This window comes from Pinus tabuliformis, chromosome 1_1 (genome assembly GCF_031772625.1).
Source record: "Pinus tabuliformis cultivar Carrire ecotype Pingquan chromosome 1_1, CPIR1, whole genome shotgun sequence".
NCBI classification, from domain to species: Eukaryota; Viridiplantae; Streptophyta; class Pinopsida; order Pinales; family Pinaceae; genus Pinus; species Pinus tabuliformis.
In genome coordinates, this window is record NC_142297.1 from 612,687,869 (window position 1) to 612,707,752 (window position 19,884).

Genomic DNA, 19,884 nt, shown 5'->3' on the forward strand with positions numbered 1-19,884 from the left:
AAAATATGATTCTGAAACATAGAAACTGAGCAAAGAAAATAGAAACACATAGGACACCATTATTATTGGACAATAGTCCCTAGAAAAACCCAATGCGGGAAAACTGGTGCAGCAGCTCTGAGGGTTTATTATTATTAAACAGTAGAAAATTTTGAATACACCACTGAATACCTCACAAGTTTATTCAGTTACAGAGAGAAATACTGGCAGAAGCTTTGTGAGTTTACTTCACACAATCACTTGGAAAAGTCTCGGTTGTTCTGGCTGATGGATGAGGTGTCCCTAGCAGGCTCTGTGATATCTCTGCACTGCCTCTACATTGTCCCAGCGTCAACCTTCTCAGGCACAATGTCACCCAACTGGGGAATCAATCAGTAGCCCAGAGTCACTGCTCTTAGCCTCCAGTTGCTGAAACTGACCCTCTAATCTGACTTTCGACTTTCTCTATCTCCCTCTGTGTTGCTTTTGCATGGCTCTTCAAGCCCTGCGTCAGCCTCTACGTCAAGGCTTCTGGATCACTCACTGCCTCTCTCTGCTGATGTATATCTAGCTTAGAATCTCTCTCTCTGGAGGTTGTTATCCCTGCCCTTCAACTGTAAGAGATTTCCTCAATCGATTTGTCCTCTTGATAACTTCTCACTTCAGAAAATCGATTTCCTCAATCTCTCTGTGTATTTTCCAAATGACCCTCAAGCCCCTTCTTATATCTTCATGTTGGACAACCAATAGCCTAGATTAAATCTTAATCAAAGGCTCAGATCATTTTGGCTTGATCCGTGGCTTTTTCTAGAAGTTGCACCCCTGATTAGATTAATACCCATTAATATTTTAATTTTCCTAAGTTTAAATTTAGGAACCCCATTAAAAATATTAATTATTTTAATAAAATCATTTTTGGGTGGAATTTCTCAAAACGCTTTTTGGTTTCTTTGGATTACATGTGCCCAAGTTTCCTTGCACAATTTGAGGCTTAGAGCACATTTGATGCTACACCAAATCAACATTTTGGACCCTCAAAACCCACATTTCCTAAATTTAGTGGAAATTGTGGCATGTAATTAGGCTAGAATTAAATAAAATAAAGAGTAATAAAGTATTCCATGTGACGGAATGACGTGGAAATGACTTGGAAATTATCCTTAGTCAACGAGTTGAGTCAACAGACATGTGGAGGATGACTAAGCACATTGCATCATAAATACACCATTATTTGGCAAAATCAGATTTCCCAGAGATAAGACACCAGTTGCACATGTGGAAAATCGAATTTATTAGAGGAACTCATGTACCTGAAGGAATATTCTACAGAATATTTAGACTGAGGATTTTGTGGGGCCTTCTCTCACTGTTAGCTCGAGTTGTTTCTACATTTAGCACTTCACATGGAAGATTACGAGTTTCACTTGAGGAAATCACACAGTTCTTAGGGATCTGCACAGAGCATCTTTGGGATCATCATCTAAAGTGGCCGCACTTCGTTCGAGTTTGATTTGGTTTGACTTGAGCTATCTCATTACTTTGGTTCACTCATGGATATGTTTACTATGCCATATAGAGAATTCGATTTTCCTTGGGTGCCAATGAGGAATTCGATTTGCCTTGGTGTCCCTGTCATCTCCACTTGGAACTCGACTTGCTCTTTCTTGGGATTTGATCCAAGTTTAGTTAACATGCATTCTTCCTTGGGATTTGCTCCCAACTCTCTATATAATGAGGCTACTGGCTCTGATATTGTATCATGTTATGAGCTATTGGGCTTGAGGAAACTCTGTCATTTTGTACTTGAATACTTTCTTAATATAATCAAGACTTTGGGGCTATCTGGTCAGTGTTCTCTTGGCGTTATGAGGTGATGTCATTTCATGTTATTGCTATTGTGTTTAATTTCTTTTTCTTATTGAACTAATATTAGTTTATACTTGCCATCTTGCTTTGATTGATGTGTGCAAGCTATTTTGCACATATCATTGATTAGAGTAGTATTCTAGGGATAAGCTTGCCAATTCATTTTAGGATGAATGTTTGGTCTATCTTATTCATTATATTGCTCTAATCTTTTGCAAACTAATATTTGTTCAAGTGCGTAAGAAAGATCTTTTGTATTATGTGCAGGAATCCATCTGGAAGTGGGAGAAATCTCAATTAGATCAACTCACCCCTAGAGTCACAACGATCCAAGACTTCGCCATTTTTTTGCTCTAAGTCTTCCATCCAACGAAGAGCAAAAAGGAGTTTTCTTACTCTATAGCTACTTGATCATCCATTTAAATTTAAAATATTTCTCTGATTCTAGTTCCTTCAAAGTTATATCTCCTATTCAAGAGTCATTTCCAAAGCTAAGTATGGAGGTTCACTCCCATTCTTGAGCTAGTATTTTGTATATTAAATTGTATTTTAGTTTTGGTTCCTTTTTCCTTCACACTGACAATTTGTTTTGTGTTTTGCATCCCATAGGCTTGAGCATTGGGCAGCAAGGAGCTTAAGGAGAAGTTTTGGGAAACTACTCACTCATGTGTATGCATGACCGGTAACGACCACTAGTCATATATGCAGCGGAAATATTAAAATACTTCATAGACAAATACATCCATCGTAGGATACTAAGTGTAAATTGTATATTATATAAAGAATTGATGTAGGATGATACAAATAAGAATGAGGGTCCTATATATATAGCCAAGTAAGTACCCTTTTACTAACAGTTATGTCCTTAGGGACATACATTTTCATTAATTGCTAACTAATTAATCATTAATCTTATTTGTTGTCTTTTACATTATTTGTGTTTATTTTTATATAAATTTAGTTTGTTACACTACCTTCCCCTTCAAAACGCTTTGTCCTCAAAGCTTACTGATGAAGGGTCGGTTCCCTTCTGTTGATCGGCATATCTTCTTATTTCTGAGCTTTCATCTTTGTTGATACAAGACGATATGTTGTTCTGAGCGATAGACAGAATTGTCATACTGAAAACAAAGCAGACCATCCTAGATTAATCTTCTGGGAAATCTTCTGACCCTTGGATTGAGCTCAATTCAGTATTCTTCGGAACATAAGTTTGTTGTTTATGTTCTGCGTGATATAGATTTGTAGATTTATTAAGGCGTCTACTCTTGTGATTCGAATGTAGATGGGAAATTTTTCTTCTTTAAACTTCCTTAAACGTTTTTATGGCAATTTCCTGATTTCCATCAGGCATTGTTGTTGTTGACTTAACTACTAAATCCTTATTTGGGGTGTCCTTTGTTTGAATGACAACCTTTGAGTACATTTTTACTTCAATATGGTTTGGATTTGCCTGAACTGCGAGATTTGTGGTATTGATGTTTGTTTCTTCAGTTTGGACTGCTACATCTAGAGATTTTGGTGCTTCCTTTGCGACAAGTTCTTTGAACCTATTCGTCAATGATTTATTTTCGTCCTTAAGTTTTTTAATTTGTTTGAGCAGATTTTGATTATGATTTTTGAGACGTGAGCATTCCTCATTCTCTGAGTCAACTTTATTTTGGCCTTCACGCTTCTCATCTTTTGAACACTTGATTTGTTCTACTAATGTTTGGTTAAGGCTCTTTAAACGTAAATTTTCTTCTTGATATTCTAATAAACGCTCCTTGAGTTCCTTCTTTCATGCTTTAGCTTTCTTCACTTGTTCAAGTAGTTTTTCTTGGTGATCTCTGAGGCGCGAAATTTCTTTGTCTTTGTTATAGATAACTTCTTCAAGCTCTTTTTGCTTCTTTGATATAGTTTCGTTATCTTGAAACATCAACTATGAGATATCCTTAAGGTCTTCTAATGAAGATTTTATTGATTTTGATTTACTTGTTATGTCTTGAAACTTGACCATCTTCTCTTTATAAGGGAACATCAGAACTTGTTTCTCTATGTTTAACATGAATGTACCCAAATCCTTAAACCAAGGTTGACAGAGTATGATGTTTGTTTTTATATCTGTCCTTACAACATGAAATCGAGATATGTACTCATAATGACCTATTATCACTTGTAGATCACTAATTTTATACTCTTTTTGCTCAAAAAATATTTTTCTTTACACCAATAATTAGATCTGGAATTAATAGCCGATTTGCCAAATTGATATTGATATAATTTTTATCATTGCTTGGGTTGATAGGGACATTAACTTCTCTTCCTTGGATACTTCATTTTAATGTAATTACTCTGTGATCTGTAACTGAAAGACCATTATAGGAAAACCTTTCTTCCTTCGTCATTTTAGAATTGAGCTCTATCAATTTTTTTCAATGATTGATCCCATTTGTTTTGTCAAGATGACTTAAAGAATTATGTAAACTAAATATATAAAATTTCTTTTAATTTGGTGGATTGTGAACACCTAGCTATCAATTGGAATATTCTCCAAATTCACCTTTTTATGTTTTGTAAGAATATATATCTCCCCCTTAATCCACTAAGGAATAAAATTTAATACTACCCTTTTCTTATATTCACTTATATATATTTGAATGTTTCTCTTTATACTTATATAAAGAGATATACTTTCACATAACCTTCTTAATTATATATATATATATTAAACTTTATATTCTCTCGTTTCTTTCTTTTTTTGACTTGAACTTTTCTTTAAAATACTCCTTTATAATATAAAACTTCTCTTTGTATCTATTTTATTTATAATCTTTTCTTTTTCTTTTTGAAAAATTACAACCCTAGTAAAACACGACTATTCATCTCTTTGGAGTATAATATAAAATATATGTCCACTTATGTTACTTTGACTCAGTTAATTTTCTCCACATAAAGGTAAAACTTACCATTCACATATAGAGTCTTTGTATTCCTTTTGTTTCTCTTTTACCTTGAACATACCATGGGCAATTACCATGGGTTGCTAAAACCACGGTCTTGTAAACCACTTAATGAAGATTCAAGATAATATTATATACTCTTCCTTCTCTTACGTATAGTTTTAAAGATATTTGAAAAGATTTCCTCTTAACTTTATCATGCACTTTGTATCAATAATGTAGAACCTTTTTATATATATGAATGTTCTCCTTCAAATTTTACACCAGACTATATATATCTTTCTTTTTTTTAATAGTGTATTTTTATATGATTTTTTTCTTTAATTTTTTTTAATCCTTATATGTACTTCTTTTTCTTTGACAATCTTCTTCTTTTCTTTATTTTTTTTTTAATGGCCAAAGGCCTCTGATGAATTAGCGACGGAGAAACTCCCAAAAGTGTAGCAAAATGCTTCAATCTCGACGGCAACAATGTTGACGAAACCTGGATGGCCAAGGGCCTGGATCGGAGAGCGTGACTCTGTGCAGCGGTGAAGCGGCCAGAGGATCGAACTGTGGTTGATACCAACGTAACAACCACTAGTCGTATACACAGTGGAAATATTAAAATACTTCATAGACAAATACATTCATCGTAAGATAGTAGGTGTAAATTGTATATTATATAAAGAATTGATGTATGATGATACAAATGAGAATGAGGGTCCTATATATATAGCCAGGTACGTACCTTTTCACTAACGGTTATGTCCTTAAGGACATACTTTTTCATTAATTGCTAACTAATTAATCATTAATCTTATTTGTTGTCTTTTACATTATTTGTGTTACAGACCCCCTCACACTATCCAAAGACTGATTTCTAGGGAGGACGTAAGCACTTGAGAGAGTGTTGCAAACTCATCTAGGCTGTGGGCCTTTCGAGCTTTGTGAATCTCTTTTGGAGAGTTTTTTTTATCTTCAAGCTTCTTGTTGTTATATATTTTGGGAGAGAGTCTAGCTTTGTTAGATTCCTATTTTTGTGAAGATCTCTCTCATATTGTGGGCAGGCATTTTTACCCGCTTTAAGCGCTAATAAAACATAGGAAACAAAAAATTAAAAAAAATAAAAATAATGTTTGAAGGAGCTTGGGATTTTTCACTTGGCATCCCCTTTACTCATTTAGAAGAGGGATTCTTGTAGGTGGACTAATTTTGCTTCTAGTTTTTCTTAGCTTTCTAGCATTTAATTTTATTTTGTGTATGCTTAAAATCAACACATTTCACTCGACATGCAATTTTTACTAATCTTGTATTTAAATTCCCAAATGCATCAGCTTCCAAATTGTAAACTTGAGTGTTAATTTTAGGTACGTTCTATGCTTAGAGCAATTTTTTTCAATTTTCATAGTTAGCTCAATATCTTTTCCAAATTAGCAATCACATTAGCATTAAAGTAAACTGCAGATAGAACATAAACATAAATAGCAGAAGACAAGTAGAGAGAAGAAGAGATCCCAAGTGTGTTGAAATGACTTGAAGGCCACCTCTATTTATACTAAAATGTTGAGCACATGTGGGGTTTATTTAGTTGTTAGCCGACCTTGACGAATTGTCTTATAACGCAAATAAATTCATAACTCCATGAATACTTATAGGAATCGGATGATCTTTAGATCAATCCTACACCTCTCGATGAGAGAGATCCAAGAAAAATATCAGCTGCCATAAATAAGATGATCCACATGGAGTTTGCCCCTAGTTTCCAATTTTAACACTCCCTCTCAACTAGGGAGAAATCCATCCGTTGATCCATATGTCCGACTATACTATCTCTGCCATCAGTGCCCTACACTGCTCTGCTCTGCTCTGATCTGCTGAGCTCTGCTCTGCTCTGCTTTGATCTGCTAAGCTCTGCTCTGCTTTGCTCTGCTCTACTGAATCATGAAGAAGAAGAATTAATCGAGAATGTCTCATACTATTCTCTACTGACCCGAAGTCAGTTTCATCTGAAGAGAGTGTGTCACATCACTCTTACTGACCCGAAGTCAGTTTTATTGATCCCTGATCAATATCACAAGAGAGTGTCTCAAGCCACTCATACTGATCCCAGATTAGTTTCATTGATCCCAGACCAATGTCACAAGAGAGTGTCTCAAACCACTCATACTGATCCTAGATCAATGGAGGTCATCCTAGCATAGGGAGTACGGTAGATACAGTGATGCGTCCATCGATAGTACTACTATGGTCCCTATCCTCATTTCCCTGCTCATTGATCAAATGAAAGGTACTTCCCATGAGTCCCAGACTGCATGGGTAGGATGCCTCGACAAGAGAACTAATCATCCTGTCCACAGGAGAATGAATCATCCTATCAGTGGATGCCATGGAGAACTAATCATCCTGGCCCACAGGAGAACTAATCATCCTGTTCCACAGTCGCCACGGAGAACAAATCATCATGGCCCACAAGAGAACTAATCATCCTGTTCCATAGTCGCCACGGAGAACAAATCATCCTGGCCCACAGGAGAACTAATCATCCTGTTCCATAGTTGCCACGAGAGAACTAATCATCCCGGCCCACAGGTGAACTAATCATCATGTTCATAGCGCACCACCAAGGGAGGGTGAGTCGCCCTGTGGTCGTATGTTGCTCTAGTAAGTACTCCAAGCTCCCAGAGCTCAATGCATGCAACATGCAGGACCCTTATAAAAAGGTCTCTCAACGACTCCAAGTCGTTCGAGAAAGTCATAGATTTGACCTTTTCCCGTGGCTTTGACAAATGTCTGCGACCTGTACATTAGTCTCAATGCGATGGAGCCTCCTCGCTCATCGACTTACCATATCGTAGATAAGGCAGTATCTAATGTCTATCTGCTGGAGCAATCATCGAGTACGGGATTCCTCAATAATTGAATCCCCCCTCTGGTTGTCACAGAGAATCACAGTGGTATTCATCATGTGTACAAACAGCTCACTTAAGAGCTTCTACAACCATGCAGCTTCACATGAGATCATACTCGTAGCTATGTATTCAGTCTCGGCGGTGCTTATAGCAACCGACTTCTGCTTCCTACTCATCCATGATATCGAAGCAAAATCCAAAGAGAACCAGCACTGAGAAGTGCTCTAGTGATCCTCCACACTGCCTGCCCAGTCAGCATTCGAATAATCATGCAGTTTCATATTTCCAGCAGTGTATCTCAATCCATGAGAGATTGTGCCCCGAAGATATCTCAAAAGATTCCTGGCACCAATCTAGTGAGGCTCAACCAAATATGAGCTCACCGTGCTAACTGCAAAACATATGTCCAGACGGAAGTTCACCAAGAACATCAAGGCAAACGAGTTTATGAAACTGAGAGGCATTTCCCAAATCTGGTCCGACATCACTACCATATAACTTCTGAAAGTTAAGATCCTCGAGGTAGTCATAAGCTTGCAGTTTATCATTTCACATCTGGAATCCAACTCCCTCTTACTTCTGCAAATGAGAGTGTCTGCACCTGTCAGAAATAGGTCGTCCTCATAAGGTGCCAGTTTGAGAGGTCTATCATCCACAACCTTCGGGTAATGGTTTGGATCGGTTTCACTCCTAGTGAATCTCAACTTCATCAGACAGCTATCAATCCTCTCATACTACACCCGGGGTGTTTTGCTTCAAGCCATAGAGGGTTTTCTTCCACCTATATACATGAGATTCGCGAGCATGAATCTCAAACTCCTCGAGTTGTTCCAAACCTGTGGAACTGTTGTATGAGGGGAATGGTCCCCTTATAGGATTTTCCTTTGGTACATCTCAGACATGTACTTTCATGCTCTACTTGAATTCAGACATCCCTATCACCATTTGACTCACATCAGGTAGGGCCCCATAGGTAGACCTCCGGTGTTATAGATGCGATATGTCAATTGACATGATCCCCAATGGACCATCTTGCAACTTGATACAAATTGCCAACCCTGAACCCATGAGAAAAAGCATCTTTGAAAATTATATTTTGTAACACGTACCTTTCCATCGATGAATGCCACCCTGAAACCTTTGACTTCCATTTCCAAGATGGACACCAGGTTCTTCTTGTGATCAAGTACATAAAAGAGATTTTGTAAATGAATCGAGTTACCCTTATTCAATTGAGAGTTAACATTCCCTACACCCTTTCCGGGATAGGTGGCATCGGCTCCAAGTATAATCCCATGATTGTTTCCATCTCTACCAAATTAGAGAGTGCACCCATCTATTCGATGAAGTGCCTTGAAGCACCACAATCTATAAGGCAAATTCCCAAAGAATCTAAAGGAGAGGGCCAATACAAGATAACGCTTCTTTATCTTATCAGAAACAACATTTGATTCTTCATACCTGGGGTTCCTTGCTTTCTACGAAGAGTCGACCATTTCCTTGATGACTTGCATTACCTATCATTCTTTTGATCATTGAAGATTGCCCTGGAATGATTATTATCATCATCAAGTGATGTGTCCCTGCCATTCGGACACTCCTTCGCATAATGGTTGAACTAGTTATCTATTTTTCCTTCCACCCTGAGATCCGGTCTTCCAATGAAGTGATCTTTAGGTAGGCCATATTCTGCTGCGCCATTCTGATAATATTCTCTGCTTCAACTTCACCCTTGGTGAATTTGAAGAGGGATGAGGAATCCACTGATCCTTTTGTCCTTTCCCAACTGTCTTCGATGATTGCTCTTTCACTCTTGCTTAGGCATTACCTTCACCTCAGCTCTGATACCATGTTAATTTTAGGTATGTTCTATGCTTAGAGCAATTTCTTTCAATTTTCACAGTTAGTCCAATATCTTTTCCAGAGTAGCAATCACATCAGCATTAAAGTAAACTGCAGATAGAACATAAACATAAATCGCGGAAAACAAGTAGAGAGAGGAAGAGATCCCAAGTGTGTTGAAATGACTTAAAGGCCACCTCTATTTATACTAAAATGTTGAGCACATGTGGGGTTTATTTGGCTACTGGCCGACCTTGACGAATTGTCTTATAACGCAAATAAATTCATAACTCCACGAATACTTATCGAAATCGGATGATCTTTAGATCAATCCTACACCTCTCGATGAGAGGGATCCAAGAAAAATATCAGCTGCCATAAATAAGATGACCCACATGGAGTTTGATCCTAGTTGCCAATTCTAACATTGAACAAATCTTATCTTATGTGTAAACACTTCATACTTTGGCAAGTTTTAATTGTTTCATAATTTTTTCAAGTATATGCTTCACTACTCGGTCAATTTATGCTATATGTCATGGAAACTATTGGAGCACAATCATTTATTTGAAACAATAGTAGTTAAAACAATCTATTACATTTTACTTGCATATTTTCCATTTAATAGTGCAAACACATATGAGCTAATTTACATTCTAGTCTCTCAACTTTTGCAACTATCTTATTTTTCTTTGAAGCATTTGCATATAGCATTATTTTAAATTGGGGAATTAACACAATTTGCACTTCAGCCCTGAGCCTCATTAAAATTTTACCTCTTACATAAGTTGGTTGAAATAGACATCTTAGGGACCCTCTTCTCCTCTATTGGCTCCTCACTGTGAGATCCATATCTTTGGGCAAGGGTGAGGTATACAACTGGCAGAAGAAATAGCCAGTATCTAAAATTAAGATTTGGACTTGATAGTAAAGATCCAAAACACCATCGTTAAGGAAGCCCATAGAGCACTGTATTATGCGCATCCTGGTGTAAAGAAAATGTATACTGACACAAGGAAACTCTTCTTTTGGACAGGAATGAAGCACAATATTGTCCAATTCGTTGTAAAAAATCTTAAATGTCAACAAGTGAAGGTTGATCATCGTCACCCAGCAAGTCTCCTGCAAGCTCACAACATTCCTATGATTAAATGAGGGGTGATTTCTACCTACCTCTTACCCCACAAAGGCACAATGTCATTCTAGTTGTGATGGATAAACTAACAAAAGCGCTCATTTTATTCCTGTAAAAGATACTTATGAGGTTGTTGACATAGCTCAATTATTTATAAATGAAATCGTTAGATTTCATGGAGTTCCTAAGAAGATCATATCAAATAGGAATGCCTAGTTCACTTCAAGGTTTTGGACTTGTATGCAGTCAACCTTAGGAACTCAATTAAATTTAAGTACAATTTATCATCCTGAGACTGATAGACAGACAGAAATGGTGAACTAAATAATAGAAAATATGTTGAGAATGTACGTTAAGGATCAACAAACACTGGGAAAAGTACTTACCCTTGGTTGAATTTGCATACAATAATAGTTATCATAGTTCAATCGGAATGCCTCCATTTGAAGCATTATATGGAAGACCTTGCAGGAAACCGGCTAAGTTGGGACAGGTTAGAAGATTGAACGACAGTGGGGCCATAATTAATTCAAGAGATGGATAAACAGGTAAAACAAATTAAGCAATGGTTAAAGGAAGAAACAGATAGACAAAAAAGTTATGCCAATGCTCACAAGACAAATAGGAATTATGAAATAGGGGATCAAGTTTTTATTTGCATCAGATCAAGTTTGGAAAAGGAACAAAGTTGTCACATCGGTTTATTGGGCCATCTAAAGTTCCGGAAAAAGTTGGACCTGCCACCTATCGTCTTACAATGCCACCCCACTTGCATAAAATCATAATGTTTTCATGTAGTTGTACTAAGACATTACATAACTGACAAATCTCATAAACTTCAATGGAAGAAACTGCGGATATCGAACAAGAGAACCATTTCGGTCGAACCATTATGTATACTAGAATGTAGGGTTCGACAGCTCGGGAACCACTTAGTAGACCAAGTTAAGGTCCAATGGGACAAGCATAACCCTGAAGCACTTAAACCTTATTTTGTATATCTTAACTTTATTTGGCTAGATACTTGAGATTATCATTATGAACTATTCTATAATTATGAAATGTTACATGTAAGAATAATTATAAATTATTATACTTAATGTTGTTGGTACATGGATACCATTATGAACTTTGAAGTATGTTATTTGTTTAACATTGCCGATACAAGGATATTAATATGAATTATGAAATATGTTATGATGTGATTTTTATAATTTTTATTTTATGTATCAACATGAATGATGAGCCTGAAATAAAAGAATGACTATAATTAGCTATTTAATGAAAAAGCGAACTTACAAATATAGTAACCAAACATAGTTAAATATGTTATATGAATTCAAAGATCAATAATCATAGACGATATCATATTTAAAATGCACAGAAACTGTTGTCTGATACAATTGGTTTTGAATATATTGATGCATATGTTATAAAGTGTGGACAAGTGTTTACATTGCAGATAGTATTGTTACCAAACCGACCACGTGATGACAAAACTCCAAGAACAATTGAAGCTCAGTGAGAATCCATGATCGGGTGTTGACCATGGTCCTACTAGGAGGGGTGGAGGTGTTTCCCACTGTTTATCCTCCCAAACCTGGAGTCATGGGACAACAATGCGAGTCACATTGCCCTGGATGTGTGATGATGACTATCAGATGCCTATTGGGAAATCAGGTCGATATAGTCAACGTTGTCACCCTTGAGTTTTATGAATGGTTAGATTGGTATAGCTGACGACATGGCATATTCCAGTAGAGACGGATAGGATGGGAGCAGAAGAGATTAGGAAGAATAGGATGATTCTAGAATAGCTTTGGAGCCTTACATAATTACACAAATTGCTAAAATAATTACTAATATACTATATAAACCTTAACTTCCAGATGAAATTTTCTGAAGGAAGGGTGTATGTAATGACCCATCTCGAGCTAAAAGGAGTATAGAAATATTAGCATGCATATGATAGTTACATATGCATGTATCGCATACACTGCACTAGTATATGTGCTAACCAATTATGAAAAGTCCAATGAATGAATTATTGACATACCGAGTAAATACCTAAACTTGCCATAATATAATGAACATATTGAGGTGGATTACTTGCTATATACACCACCATGATAATATATAATTAACATATTATTCATAATAAAAGTAATTATAATATTAAAATAAAAATAAAAAGGTATTATAATATTAATATTAATACAAGGTATTATAAAAAATAAAAGGGAATTATAATATTATTAATTATGTTAACTAAATAAGAACTAACATAGTATTGTATTAATTATTGTTAATTATTAATTATATTAATGAAATTATATATTTTATATTAAATAAAATACAAAGGAATTAAAAGAGATAAATATTAAATAAAAGGTACATATATTATATTATTTAAAAGAACAAAATAGCAATGACCAATGTACGTGTGAATTAAAATTAAAGTGGGAAACCCATGAATATTATTCAGAACCCATATAATATCTGACCACCTCTTCAGAACCGGGGAGAAACCAAATGACTAATCTAGATTTCCACATGTTGGAAAGCAAGGGAGACAAAAGGCCTTGTTGGAGGCTGAGACGATGGTGTGGGAGAAGGAATATCGCACAGACTGGGGAAACTCGCCATAATATAATGAACATATTGAGGTGGATTACTTGCTATATACACCACCATGATAATATATAATTAACATATTATTCATAATAAAAGTAATTATAATATTAATATAAAAATAAAAAGGTATTATAATATTAATCTTAATACAAGGTATTATAAAAAATAAAAGGGTAATTATAATATTAAATAAAATACAAAGGAATTAAAAGAGATAAATATTAATTAAAAGGTACATATGTTATATTATTTAAAAGAACAAAATAGCAATGACCAATTAAAGTGAGAAACCCATGAATATTATTCAGAACCCATATAAAATCTGACCACCTCTTCAGAACCGAGGAGAAACCAAATGACTAATCTAGATTTCCACATGTCAGAAAGCAAGGGAGACAAAAGCCCTTGTAGGAGGCTGAGACAGTGGTGTGCGAGAAGGAATATCGCACAGACTAGGGAAACCCGCCATAATATAATGAACATATTGAGGTGGATTACTTGTTATATACATCACCATGATAATATATAATTAACATATTATTCATAATAAAAGTAATTATAATATTAATATAAAAATAAAAAGGTATTATAATATTAATATTAATACAAGGTATTATAAAAAATAAAAGGGTAATTATAATATTATTAATTATGTTAACTAAATAAGAACTATAACATAATATTGTATTAATTATTGTTAATTATTAATTATATTAATGAAATTATATATTTTATATTAAATCAAATACAAAGGAATTAAAAGAGATAAATATTAACTAAAAGGTACATATGTTGTATTATTTAAAAGAGCAAAATAGCAATGACCAATGTACATATGAATTAAAATTAAAGTGAGAAACCCATGAATATTATTCAGAACCCATATAAAATCTGACCACCTCTCCAGAACCAGGGAGAAACCAAATGACTAATCTAGATTTCCACATGTCGAAAAGCAAGGGAGACAAAAGGCCTTGTAGGAGGCTGAGACGGTAGTGTGGGAGAAGGAATATCGCACAGACTGGGGGGGTACATTTTTTTACACAGAGACAGAGGAGGAATTTCAGAGAGAGAGCCACATACAAAGAGTGAAGACTAAGCCTTGATTGTTCTTGAAGCTTTGGGCACAGGTCGGCTTGGTAACAGAAGCGGGAGCAACAATGGCCAAAAACACCTTTAGACAAGAGTTTCAAGCAAGTATTATCAAATGAATGATTAGATTTGAATTTCTCTGGTTAATCTGAATAACAACTTTGTCAAATTTTGTTAATTGAAAATTAGCGCTTTTCTTGAGCAACAGTTTCGTTAAATTTTGTTAATTAGGAACCTTACATATTTCGATTCTACCAGTTGTTGGGCAGCGTAACATCATATTCAAGCCCTAATTTTGGGAGTGAGTCAAGTTACAGGAGGTTGAAGGAACAAAGGGCTCGAACCTTAGTGGACACTATCATAGTTGGGTTGGGAACTTAGACAATGAGTCATAATTAGTGTAGCTACAGTAAACGGAATAGTGTAGAGTTACAGTTGGAGTAGTGGTAATTGGGTAATGTTATTTGAAGTATTGATTGACTAAATATCGGTATTGTAAAACTGGTGGAATATTATTCTTGGGAAACTAGCCCTAATTCCTCATGTATTGAGAACTCATATCATTACAAGAGATATTTATTCCTATTGGATGTCTTTATGTTACTCAATGATGCTTATTTTTAAATGAATAAATTTTCACTATTGGCATATAATATGTCTGATTGATTCAAGAAACCCTAGCTAGCATAGAAACACTAAGGATAAAATTAACCAAGGACATTACATAACAAACCAGAGATTTTCTTCACATCGCACCTTGCCATCCTCCCAACAAACACAATTGATTGCTCTAGCTAGAATAGAAACACTAAGGATAAAATTAACCAAGGACATTACATAATAAACCAGAGATTTTCTTCACATCGCACCTTGCCATCCTCCCAACAAACACAATTGATTGATCCAAGGTAAATTTATTATTTTTGTGATTCCATGGATGAATTGTCATTGCATGCTTATTGTGTTTTGCCATGGGCCAATGTATTGCTTAACTATGTATGTCAATTTTCACTATCAAACATATGCGCAAAATTTTGTATCATTGCATCTTGCAACTTCCAACGTATGGTTTGACACAACAAACAATTTGGTGGCTCTAGACAAAATTTTGAGGTCCTACCAAGGGGCTTCCAACAATGACTCCTAACAATGATATTAGTGTTTTGAAGTAACAAATTGTCTCTTTGCTTCGTTTAAACAACCACTGGTTATGGAAATGGTGTTCAACTTACTTTTCTTTTTATTCCTTTTTTTCTTTTTATTGCAATGCTTTTTTGGCTTAACTCTTTATTTTCATTCACTGGCAACATCCAAAACTTCTTCACCAGTGGGCAGGATCCCTTCATCAGAATTTGTTTGATGGTTGGGCCACCAGAAATGAATTTAACCATAGGATAGGAAGTCTCCAACTTGCTTTGATAACGCTTAAAGCAAACATGATAGTTCCTTTATCAACTTAACCATGAAAGAGATACCTTAAAAATCTGTCGAAATAAGTACTTCATCTAAATACATGATATAGGATGATATTTAAGAGCTTTGTCGATGATGCATATACACATTCACTGGTTACCAAGATGAATGTTTGTGACCCTTGGGTATTATTATTATTATTATGACCTAATGCTATTTTATGTACATTACAAATGGTAGATGAAAGACAATATAAACACTCGTTTCCTAGCCACAAGCATGAAAGGTTATGACCTTCATGTTATTCAATGATTAGTATTACTGTGGATTATTATGTAATGTTATTTATGTACATTACAAATGGTAGATGAAAACACCAGCTTATACATGTGTAATGAATGTTTCTCATTTAGTATGTAATTTGTTATTATCGACTTAGCATTTTAGTTTTCAGCCTATGATCAAACAAATAAAAAATGTATCCAATACCTCCTCCAAGATTGGAAGTTTAGCTAACTATATATTTGCCCAACAAAAACATGATAAGGTCGTATTTGCCATGTATACTATTTGTTTAATGGAAGTTTACAAAAGTATTTATTTGTCCAACAAAAACAACATGATAAGACTATGTTCACCATGTTTTTGTCCATATGTTGATAACTTATATATGCTTACCTCTCCAACAAAAGCACCCACATGTGAATTGTCCTTGAAAGCAGCATTTGGTACATGAATTATTAAATGACGAGAAAACTTTTCTGTTGAATAAGACATGAAATAAGGTAAGAGGCATGATTAAATTATTAAACAAAGTAACAATGATAGTAGTAGAGCTGCTTCCAAATTTTATTTGCAAATGATATAATTTGTTAACATTGAAGACAACCTATTAGCATTTTTACTTTTCTTGCAAGAAAGCAAGAAAACAAATAAGAGAATAGGAAAACAAAAAGGATTATGATATGCACATAATACCAGCAAAAGAAGAAGCTCATGTACAAATGAATAAACTAGGACAAGCATGCAAATATAAAAGAATTACCAGACTTGTACACTCATTTGTACTCTTACATAAAGTAAAAAAATTGCAGGGAATGTGATCTAAGTTGACCAAGTCTCCATAAAATACAATAAAGAGGGTGAGCTATCAATTTAGACGAAGTCACCCATAAAAAATATGGGTGAAGGACAAAATAGGAATGTAGAAATATAGAAGTACATTAGACCAAGTCTCATCAATTCCTCATTATTGAGAAAACACTGTTCTCAGTTTCAGCTGAGACTGTGAAACTGCTACTAAACACTCACTAGGACAGCAATTTTGGTTGTGTGGAAAAAATCCCTTTGCGGCCCACAAAGTAAGTGGTGATTTGATGATGGCTAGTGGGTATGGTGCAAACATCACAAATGTATATTCAAGAAAGGGAAGTTGAAACTTCACAATTATGACTGATGGACATGTGACTGGGAAAGATTCCTCAAAGTGATGTGGCTTATACAACTTTACATTAGCGGAAAGTTAGGGTCTAAAATAGGCCTTCTAAGAAAATAATGTATGGGTTAGGATCAATGTTCCACCAAGACTCTGGGACAGGTGGATGCAGGTACGGGGAGATGCACAACAAGGACGTGTGGGAGTACCCTCAAATTTTAGGGAAATTTAGGGGGGACGAGGGGATGTCGAGGTATATAAATTTTTTCTTTTTTCATATATATATATATCAAATTAATATTCAATAATGAAAGCATAAATTCATTGACCCATACATAATTGAATTAAGTAACAAAATACAGTGATACATACAACATTCATCCATAGACCATGTGTTAATTTTAGGTATGTTCTATGCTAGAGCAATTTATTTAAATTTTCACAGATAGCAATCACATCAGCATTAAAGTAAACTGCAGATAGAACATAAATATAAATCGCAGAATACAAGCCAAGACAAGAGGACACAAGATGTGGCGCTAGCCAGGGACAAACCCCACAATGTGGGGAAACCCTTGATCAATTCTTCTTTTATGTTCTTCAAAGTTCAGCAGAGAAAGTGAGAGAGATAGTACATTTACAATAGAAGTCAACACTTTGACTTTCAATATCTACAGAGATCAATTGAACACATGTTGCTTCAACTGATTCTCTAAGGTGACTTCTTCACCTATCATAGTGCTGCATCTCGTCCATTTGTTGCACCTTACCATGTAGCACCATCATGCTGCATCATGCATCATTATGCTGCTCATGATTACTATGCTGCCCACGATCTCTTGCATCATGCTGCCCATTCATTATGCTGCATCTTCTATCATGCAGCCTTATTTATGCAGCAATAAGTAGATCAGCCTTAGCTGCTTGCTATGGCTTGCAGCCTAGCAAAGCAGCTAGGCTATAGTTCTAGATACCTTCCAGCAGACCCATGTTAAATTATCCTTCTATTTTCATGCTGTCACCTACAGCAATCTGATATTATGACAGCAGCTTTATCCTCAGACCTATCCTTGTTGCTGCGTATATATTCTCATGTATAGTGGTTCCATAGGTCCTCACTATGACAATGTTAGGCTGCACAATATTCAAACCCTTGTTTCATGACAGCATTAGATTAGGGCTGTTCTGTACAGTGATTAGAACTTATTTATGACAGCGTATAGGTCTGCGTAAACCTTCACATTGCGTATTGGCTTGGCAGCTACAGGTCTCCTTTTAACTGCGGCCAGATCTCCTTGACATGACTACGGCTTCTTCTTCCTCCATTGACTGCGTGAACAGGTCTGCGTTTAGGATGCTACAGGCAGCATATGAAGGCTTCTAGGATAGTGTATCAATGTCTCCCTTGACTGCATTTTAGGGCTGCTCCATTACTGTGGCCAGATCTCCTCTAACTATGGCTCCATGCCTTGACAGCGGTTCCTTTTCATGACTGCGTATAACTGCATCTAGGGTATCACATTGCTGTGCTTATAGTTGCTTCCCATTGCTAACGGATTAGTGCATCGTACGGTAGCTAGGGCATCATACTCTTTAGTATCTCTCCTCCAAAAACCCAAGGTGTGGAGAGGAGATCACCTAAAGAGTGTGTTAAAATGACTTCAAGTCCTTGCCAATTTATACCAAAACGTAGATGATGAATAGGCATGTCTATTGGGCTTCTGAGCCTACTCAAATTGCTGGTCGGCTTGATAATAATTCCATAATCAAAATAAATTCATATCTCCATAGTACTTATTGGAATCGGATGATCTTTAGATCAATCCTACACCTCTCGACGAGAGGGATCCAATAAAAATATCAGCTGCCATAAATAAGCTGACCCACATGGAGTTTGGCCCTAGTTGCCAATTTTAACACTCCCTCTCATTAGGGAGAACTCCATCCGCTGATCCATATGTCCAACTGTACTATCATTGCCGTTAGTGCCCTGCACTGCTCTGCTCAGCTCTGCCCAACTCTGCTCTGCTCTGCTAGCTCTATTGGCTCTGCTCTGCTCTGCTGAAGTTAGCTCTACTGAACCATGAAGAAGATGAATTGATCGAGAATGTCTCATACCTTTCTCCACTGACCCGAAGTCAGTCTCAGAGTGCGTACCACTGGTCCCAGACCAGTTTCAACCAACCCAAAGTCAGTGTCATAGTGGGTACCACTGCTACTACTGGTCCCAAACCAGTATCATCAGTCTCAAGGAGTGTACCACTGGTCCCAGACCAGTCTCAATTGACCCAAAGTCAGCGTCATAGCAAGTACCACTCTCACTGGTCCCAGACCAGTCTTCCACTGACCCTAGCTCAGTCTCAGAGTATGTACCACTGGTCCCAGACCAGTCTCAACCGACCTGAAGTCAGCATCATAGTAAGTACAACTCCTACCACTGGTCCCAGACCATTCCTCCACTGACCCTAAGTCAGTCTCAGAGTATGTACCACTGGTCTCACAGTATGTACCACTGGTCCCATACCAGTCTCAACCGACCCGAAGTCAGCGTCATAGTAGGTACAAATCCTACCAATGGTCCCAGACCAATCCTCCACTGACCCTAAGTCAGTCTCAGAGTATGTACCACTGGTCCCAGACCAGTCTCAACCGACC

General features: G+C 36.2%; 1 protein-coding gene across 3 annotated transcripts in view; it reads right to left on the reverse strand.

Annotated features, from left to right (window-relative positions):
- Nucleotides 1-19,884, reverse strand: part of LOC149214773 (DNA primase) — a 344,533-nt gene that overhangs the window by 158,591 nt on the left and 166,058 nt on the right. For all 3 annotated transcript variants that reach the window (XM_089390964.1, XM_089390963.1, XM_089390965.1), the window contains one exon: nucleotides 16,473-16,555. In XM_089390964.1, coding sequence (XP_089247090.1) covers nucleotides 16,473-16,555 — 83 coding nt within the window. The remainder of the gene's footprint in view (nucleotides 1-16,472; nucleotides 16,556-19,884) is intronic.